The sequence below is a fragment of the Pavona decussata genome, unplaced genomic scaffold (assembly GCF_977016875.1).
Source record: "Pavona decussata unplaced genomic scaffold, jaPavDecu1.1 SCAFFOLD_8, whole genome shotgun sequence".
In the NCBI taxonomy this organism is placed as follows: Eukaryota; Metazoa; Cnidaria; class Anthozoa; order Scleractinia; family Agariciidae; genus Pavona; species Pavona decussata.
Genome location: NW_028145431.1, coordinates 303,571 through 311,759, shown reverse-complemented (window position 1 = coordinate 311,759; position 8,189 = coordinate 303,571). Strand labels below are relative to the sequence as shown.

At 38.4% G+C, this 8,189-nt stretch overlaps 1 protein-coding gene across 1 annotated transcript; it reads right to left on the bottom strand.

Annotated features, from left to right (window-relative positions):
- Positions 1–79: 79 nt before the first annotated feature.
- Positions 80–6,745, bottom strand: LOC146488712 (migration and invasion-inhibitory protein-like). The gene is made up of 6 exons (XM_085113046.1): positions 6,379–6,745; positions 5,045–5,268; positions 3,904–3,974; positions 3,386–3,509; positions 2,603–2,798; positions 80–1,422 (listed from the first exon to the last, which is right to left on the bottom strand). Exons 1-6 carry the CDS (start codon positions 6,736–6,738, stop codon positions 1,264–1,266), a joined length of 1,134 nt encoding a protein of 377 aa, XP_084969172.1. The 5' UTR covers positions 6,739–6,745; the 3' UTR covers positions 80–1,263.
- Positions 6,746–8,189: the final 1,444 nt, after the last annotated feature.

Below are 8,189 nucleotides of genomic sequence, written 5' to 3'. Positions count from 1 at the left end.
TTCTTCCCTCCTGTTTTGAGTTTTACTTAGTTATGACACATCTACAGCACCAGCTCACTTACAATGCATAGAAAGGATATTTTATTTAGGATTGGCACGGTCACTCGAATTCCTCTGCTTTACACGTATGCAAACATAAGAAATGTCCACGCCAAAAAAAAAAAAATAAATAAACAAATAAATAAATAAAAAAAGTAAAAAAGGTCCCCAAGAGATTCACACATTCAAACTGCAATGATATGGCACAAACACCTGTACTGTTCACACATGATCATTCCTTGCATTCCTGCTTTCTTTTCAGTTTTAGGTTAAGTTAGTTCACATGGACTTGCATAGTTTGGAGCAAGTGAGCAAAGCTACTGACATTATTCGACTATCCCGCACACTGTTATAAGTCTCTTATTAATCTCTCTACCATGCAGTTAATACAGTACGCTTTACATTTGAAATCAAATCCACGCGTCTCTCTGTAGGCAATTCAAACGGTAAAGTTATCAAATAACCAAACAAGAAAAACAAAACAACAAAAAGCTGTCAGAAGTGAGAAGCTAAGATCACCAAAGAGAAAATATTGAACGATGGACACTGACAAGCTTCGCATTTGCACGATGTATACTGTTCAATGTGATTTACAATTGCATAAGGCATTTAGCATTACCTGAAATGAATTTATACATCATTCTGTAATAATCAGAACATAACAAGAACTTCCAGTTATGCACAACACTAAACAAGCTTTGAAATGAATGCAAGGGAGAGAACAAGGAAAATGACAATGGCAAAATAGACTTGATGAAGCCTTTGCACATATTATGCACAAGTTTATAAAATTAATAAAAAAATAAATAAATAAAAATAACAGTGTATGACAGTATTACAAGCATGAACATAATTTCCACATTGTTAGAAAAGTGGATGACTAAAAGCATTGGATAAATCCCCAAAGTGCGTTTGGAACTACAGCTGTAAGCAAGACAAATGTATCTTCCATTTGAATAGCTTTTGCCATTGCATTATGGCATGTACACCGCACATACAACAAATTATTTTCAGCAACCAGAGCCAAGATGTCCTTGAAATTCAAGACAACTTGTTGTAGATGTGATTTCAGTTAAATTAAAAATTTGTTTCAAGGTCAAAAGATTGTCACTAGCTTGGGAGCCTGCTCCAAAGTATGAAGTATTTAAACCAGGACAGCACTGATATTCCATACCATGCATCAGTAATCAGTGCTCATGTGTGATATCATTAATAATTATGATACTATAGTATGGGGTATGGTGTAGTGTGAGGCGGCTGTTGAATCCTTCCACGTTCTCTTTCCAGCACCTGAAGTCCATATCTCAGGGAGTGGCTTCTGTTTAGTAACTCTTCAGTACTTTCAGGAACATAACTAGGGTAGCGGCCAGCTCGGGATGCATCCTGCAAGAGCAATTGTGGGAAAAAATAATGTTAAATGTACTAGAATACGTACACTGTACTCACGGTTGCCTACCATTGGGTAAACAACAAACAAACAAAATAAGATCAAACAAGCAAACAAAAGCACAAAATAACTGTTTACTTTTCACGCATAAACACAAACCAATTTCCATTGACCATATATGTGCCTACTAGTGCGCAGAGAATTGATGCTGATGATATATGTGCATGTACACTGTACATGAATTCTAGGGCACCAAAACCACACATAACAATTTGAATGATATAAAGACTTTAATTTTGAACTAACCGTTCAAATACCTTGTGTCAAGGCAAATATTAAATTCCCTCACTTTTCAATGTACACTGTAGATCTCACTGACTACAGACTTAGAGAATAGCAACTTGGCTTTTAGTGGAAAATCTTAGCTGTGTACACTCAGCACCACTCAGTATCCTTCCTGGCAGTTTTCGAGGAAGATTGTCCTCTTGCTCTCAGGTTACTAAATTTATGTTCAGTAGAGTTTGAATTGTAGCCTGTGTAGCTGGCAGTTTTGGTGGGTGGGAAAGCAGGGCCAAAACGAGTGGTGCAGCTGCGGGTGAAATGGGGAGAGAACTGCGACAGTCGCGGCGATGCTGCGTCAACAAGCGGCTTCGCCGCGAGGTTTCTCGTTGCCCTCGCCCCATTTCCCCGCCGCTTTGCCACTTGTTTTCCGATAAAAACCGCCAGCCACGCAGGCTATTTGAATTGGATCAGAACTACAGGATTACCACAGGATTACTGTAGTCCTCATTGAGGTGGCTGACACTACAGTTTACAGTGGAGAAGGGAGTCCAAATTGTCTCAATCTTATTTATTTGAAAATGATACCCTTAGCTATCAGTCATAAGAAATACATGAAATTTCCACCAAACAAGCACCATGAAAGGCTTGGACCATTTACAAAAAAAAAACAAAAAAAAACTTTATGTTCTCGAGGATGACTGGAAAACAAATATCACAATTTTTGAAGTAACTAATTTATAATTAAATTATTATACACGTATACTGGTGATGTTTAAAAAAGGCCTTGAAGACATATTCCTCTCAAGCTGACAGTCCCATTCACCCCCACCATGACAACCCCCCTGTTAGTGGGGTGGAGTGGGGGTAAACTTTCCTCTACTTTTGAAAACTAACCAATGTTGTGCGTGACTGATGAAGTGATGTCCTAAGATCCAATGATGAAGGCATAGGGATGACTGTGGGTTTAGAGCTCTCCCAGCCAGCCAGACAATGTGAAGACAAGCCCACTGCATCAGTTGGATCAAAACTGGAACGTCTATGAGGCTTGAATCGGTACGGAGAAAGGAGGGATGACCGTGGAACACTCACTCTAAGAAGGGGAAGAAAGAAAAACTCTGACATGACAGTTTGAACAGTTGCTACTTCATTAGCTTAATTTAAAACAAGTGTTTTGCTTCAATATTTTCTGTCAAAATTTAAACATCAAATGCTCCTTTCAAACGTACGTTGCAATGCAAGAGGTCCATCTTAGCGATTTCTAAGCAAAATTCAGCCTGCTCAGGGAGCCAATCAGAATGCTTCTTTTTTTTAGTGGGCCCAGTTCAGCTAAGATATCATATTAATTTTGTATATCAGCTAATATATCATATTTGTATATGTTGTGATTTATTTATTAATTTTTTTGGTTTAAAATTCTTCAAACCAGTTAAATTTTTATTTCCCTTTGTGCACTATTCATGGTACCATAGTCTGAGACAAAGGGAAATAAAAATCAAACTGGTTTGACAAATCTTTTTAACCCCCCCCCCCCCCAAAAAAAAAACAAACAAACAAACAAACAAACAAACAACAACAACAACAACAACATGAACCACAACATACCTGTTTTAATTCATAAAGAACATTTGCAAATTGTTGTGTTAATACAGGTGTACATATACATACAGTCAAACTCACCGTACATAGCTGCCTTCTTTTTCATACTCCGACTCTCGTTTGGTGTGACAAACTGAGCAGGATGTTTCTGGGCCATGGATGGGCACGGCAAAAAGCCGTTCATTCAATGTGTATGCATTGTCGCCTAGAATTGCAAATAACAAGCTTTTTAAGTTCAAACATGCATATTGAACATTCAGTGATAATAAATGCCTTGAGTAAGCTAATAGCCACTTAAAATGACATGTTGTTGACACCCCACTTTCTCGAGCTGGATGATTAATAAGCTTGTAACATACATGCACAGAATGCCAAATTAACTAATGCCTGTTCTTTCAAGGTTTGATTCTCATCTCTTGTTAGAGAATAGCATATTGCAAGAATAGGATGATGTATCATGAGACAAAAATTTTAGTTTATTGTTTAGTTGCAGCGTACCATAAAAATTTGATACAAAGAATTATCACCACAGATATAAACAATTAAATTATAAAAAAAATAAAAAGGAAAAGACAGGTTCATGTAGCAAAAAAACTTACAAGTAACAACATCTCCTGCACTGCTATGGGAACTTCTTGAAGGGGTGAACTTTATTGGAGAAAATGGCATCCTACAGTTAATGAGTAAAGGAAAGTTGTATTAATTTTAGTGAATTATTCATCAATTAAAGTCTCACCCCCCCCCCCCCCCCCGACCTGTACTCATCCCTGAAAAAGAAAGCATGTTAGTGTGATGCTTGGTTATAAGTTTTTACAACTTTTGGAACAAGTCTCACCAGAATATTAATGCCTAGTCACAATAATATTTGATTGATTGCTGATTTACTCATCAATAATATTTTTTTTTGTAACTATCCAACTCTCCCTAAAGTCTAGCATTGTAGATCTTTCATTAAATCTATCATAAGATGGCAGTTGCCTTTACTGGCAGTGGCTACCAACAACAGTGAAGATGACCAGCTACGGGGATTTGCTGAACTTTATGGCCAGCTAAAAAATTTTCCTTGTGGATTAGCAGCTTCTTCAGAGCTTAATAACAGCCCTAGGTGAACTCCCCATTTAGCAGTATCTGTACATGTACGACTGTATTCTTGGTTTTCACGTGATGTCACCAAATTCTAGAATTCAAAACTGGGAGGCCTACAAAATTTTTACCTTCATTCAAGGAAAGATTACCCAAAAATATGTCTGTTCACAATTTCTTAGCTTGATGTCGTGCTTCCTTTTGAAAATAGAACAGTTTCAATTTCCTAGCTTCCGTCGTGCATGACATCAGGAGGACGGCCGTGACAGAGCTTTTCCGTATCTTAAAAAAAGACAATTTGGGTGATATTCAGCATTCTAAACAATTTCGGCTTGAGGAGAAATATTCGAAAATTCACAAGGACAAACAAACATCTTTTCTGGCAAAAGTGAACTCCAGATGTTTTTTCTTATTTCCGGCCGCCATGTTTGTGCCCCTCAGAGGGACACAAACATGGCGTCTCCATACTAAGCTCTATAAATTTATGTGGAACATTTTGTCAAATAACTCGAGTACGGAATGCCGCACAGACCTGACACTTGGACAGATGCCTTATTTATTTATCCTCTATACCATGTCAAATTCTTGACTTCATTCATGGAATGGTTTCGATTTTTTTTTTTCAATGGCGTGACAGTGAAAACCGAGAACACTCACTCTGCAACAGTTTTTCCAAAGCAATCGTCTTTGTTTACTCTTCTGAACTCCTTTAGATCATCAAAATAGTCATCTGGTCTTTCTGATAAATAAGAAGTGTTGTCAAGCATGCCTGCGATCCAATCATAACCAAGTAGAGACCTCCTTCGGTCATCGTCACCGATAACACTCCGTTCATGGTGAGGTGAAATATTAAAGCTAACACGGAGAGCTTTCTTGGGGGTCTGAAAGCAGTAATGAAAAGGCATCAAGATTTGAATTGCATTTATACAATGCCAGCGTACATTTGTACATGTACGCCTGAACCAGGCTGTTGAAAGCCAGGGATGCTTATCATTTACGCAAACCACCCGAATGGAAATTTTCAGGATAAATACAAAATGATTTAGCTTGTCTTACAGACAATGGATAACATTCAAAATCTATGAACATCAGCTATAAATCCCAAAAAGGAGTGATACAAATGCATCACTTAGACCAGAAGCCCATAATTTCAGAAGTACTCCAAATGGAATGATGCGTACCATTTGATTTTCCAACTGGAATTTCTAGGTTTTCTACATGTATGTAAATGGTAAGCACCCCAGGTTATGTAACCCAGTTTTAGATTACGATTTAGTGCTCATAGACATGGCAGTGAAAACCCTTTTCAAAGAACTGAGTTGAATATTATGCTGGTGGTTGACTTTTATGATCCTGGATTAGTATTATGTCTAAACTGTATCTGGCTTTCAGACATCTGGGTCCTAACTTGTAAGAATGTTAAGCCTCAGAAAGGGATGAGAACCATATGAGGCCAAAGGGGTTTTCACAGAGGTCTATCATTGAAATGATCCAAGAACAACCCCAGCACCTTGCTGTATAGATGTAACCTACACTGAAAAGTGAACAATTTGCAAAGAGCCAAGAACAATTTAAACTATACCATATTAGGAGCTGGTCTAACACTGATCGGAGATTAGTCTCATTTACACTGTGTAGATCGATCTGAATGTCATCAGATGGATCGAGGACAACCGGACTCAAGGAAGCGGCGGAAATGGAGCCTAATGCTAAGATATAGGTACAAATATACATGTACAGTCGACTCCCGATAACTCGAACCCTCGCTAGCTCGAACCTTCCGCTAACTCGAACCAATTTTCCTTTCCTTTCAGATCATATTCTATATAATTTTATTCTCAATAACTCGAACGTTTTTCAATTTCCCTTGAAGGTTCGAGTTATCGGGAGGCGACTGTACATCAGAACTAGTCGAAGTCGATCCGAAATTTACACGTACATGTATGCGTACAACCATTTTTAATTAAGCTTATAAGCGTCAATAACCTTACTTTTTTTCGGCTTCCTGGAGTAGAAAGAATCGAAGCCGGTACTACGGATATCCGACTTCTCCTGTCATTTCCATCTGCGATCAAAGCTTGCCCATAGCTTTTGGGCGTGCTTGTTTGTGCCGCTCTCGTTGATTCGTGATCAGTTCTTTTTGCCACTGTAACAGGCGTTCTGTCAGGCCCTCGATAAGTAAAGCTCGTTTCTCCGTGCGTTCTCGTTGCAAATGAGTCATTTGGCGAATGCATTCTCTTCAGGATATTCCAAGTGTCATTTTGCCCCTCTCGCAGTTGTGAAAGTAACGACTGATTATCTTTTCTAAGCCTTGAAAGCGGAGAGTAAATGTTTACATTAGCAGCCGCCATTTTTTCAAAAAACGGTCAATAGTCGAGTACCAGTCCCTCGCGACTATCTTCCTTCCACAGGTCACCCACTCCACGTACTCTCGGGAAATTATTTCCTTTTCTCGTGTTTTTGTAGTAAGTTTAAGTTTTTCACATCAAGAGTAATGCAGATGTTTAAGTAATGGTCCAGTGTTGCTAACGTTAGAGAGCTTAATTAACTAGTAGACGTTCTAGACGACACGACAGCCAACCGGAAGTCCATAAAACTAGTCCGCATACACTGCACATGTCATTACGTCCCGGACGCTAGGACGCACGATTTGAAGTTGTAGCGAGGTTGTAGCTGGAAACTCGACGAACTTCTTGAAAATGAACAGTTCTGAGAAATTGAAAGGTAAAAATTTTGCTTGTTTTCTAGTCTGCATATAACATTTTAGCGAAAAATGATGTATGATTCATAATTTCTGCCGATAAAAGGTGCGCTAAAATTTGATTTTCGACACTAGATAAGTTCAATTCCATTTTGTAAATACGATTGCGAATGATCTTCCCGCTATAGCTAATTCTAGTTGAGTACAATTTAGATAATCCTATATTATATTGTTTAAACTTAAGCTATCTCTACACTATGCTGGAGGGCATTTTATGCCGTTGTAAATATTACTCCGGCTTGGTGTGAACAGAAGTGGCCCAAAACCACTGCAAAACCCCGCCATCTTTCCACTTGAATCCAATCCTCGCTCCTTGTTGTTGACTTCCGTTTCGGTTCGATTCTCTGTTCACACTACTCAAGAAAGTGTCACGAAAATCTATCTGATATGTGAAGAAAAATTTGCAGATATTTCTACTTGAACGTTACGAAAATTGATTAAAAAATTTAGAAGTCAGTTTTACCATTGAGCGTGGATTTCCAAAACATCTAGCTTGCATGTGGAGTATTTTCTTCTCGACCTGTCAGAGCTTTTATTTATAATCAATCAATCAATCAATCAATCAATCAATCAATCAATCAATCAATCAATCAATCATTCAATCAATCAATCAATCAATCAATCAATCAATTTCAATATATTTACGTGTTATTCATTGATTTCATTCAAGTTAAAGCAGTCTTAAACATCGTAGAAAAATTCCTTTCTCTTTGATGTGTTTAAATATGAAACAAGAGCAAGCCCTTCATCCATCACTAGGTTCTGGCTGTGGCTTATTAAAGCCATGTCTCTTGCCTCCTTTAGCAAAGTCATCTTTCATATACAAGCTTATGTGCATGCGACGAGTAAAAGTTCGTATTTCTAAACCTTCGACTGCTTAAACTTTCACTTTTGACGCCGAAACCCACGCCGGCGCAAAGTCCCCGCCGTTCATGGTGACCTCTAGAACGTCTGCTGCTTAAGCTCTGTAACCACTCTCTTGAGCGGCGGCTTTCTACCTTTTTGTAGAATCTCGACAAAGAGGGACAGTGCAGAGGGGGG

Coding starts and splice junctions, on each gene's coding strand:
- LOC146488712 (XM_085113046.1), bottom strand. CDS start 6,738: ATGGCGGCTGCTAATGTAAACATTTACTCTCCGCTTTCAAGGCTTAGA. Junction 3,975..5,044: donor TTTGGAAAAACTGTTGCAGA/GTGAGTGTTCTC, acceptor CATTAACTGTAG/GATGCCATTTTCTCCAATAA. Junction 1,423..2,602: donor ATCAGTCACGCACAACATTG/GTTAGTTTTCAA, acceptor TTGCTCTTGCAG/GATGCATCCCGAGCTGGCCG.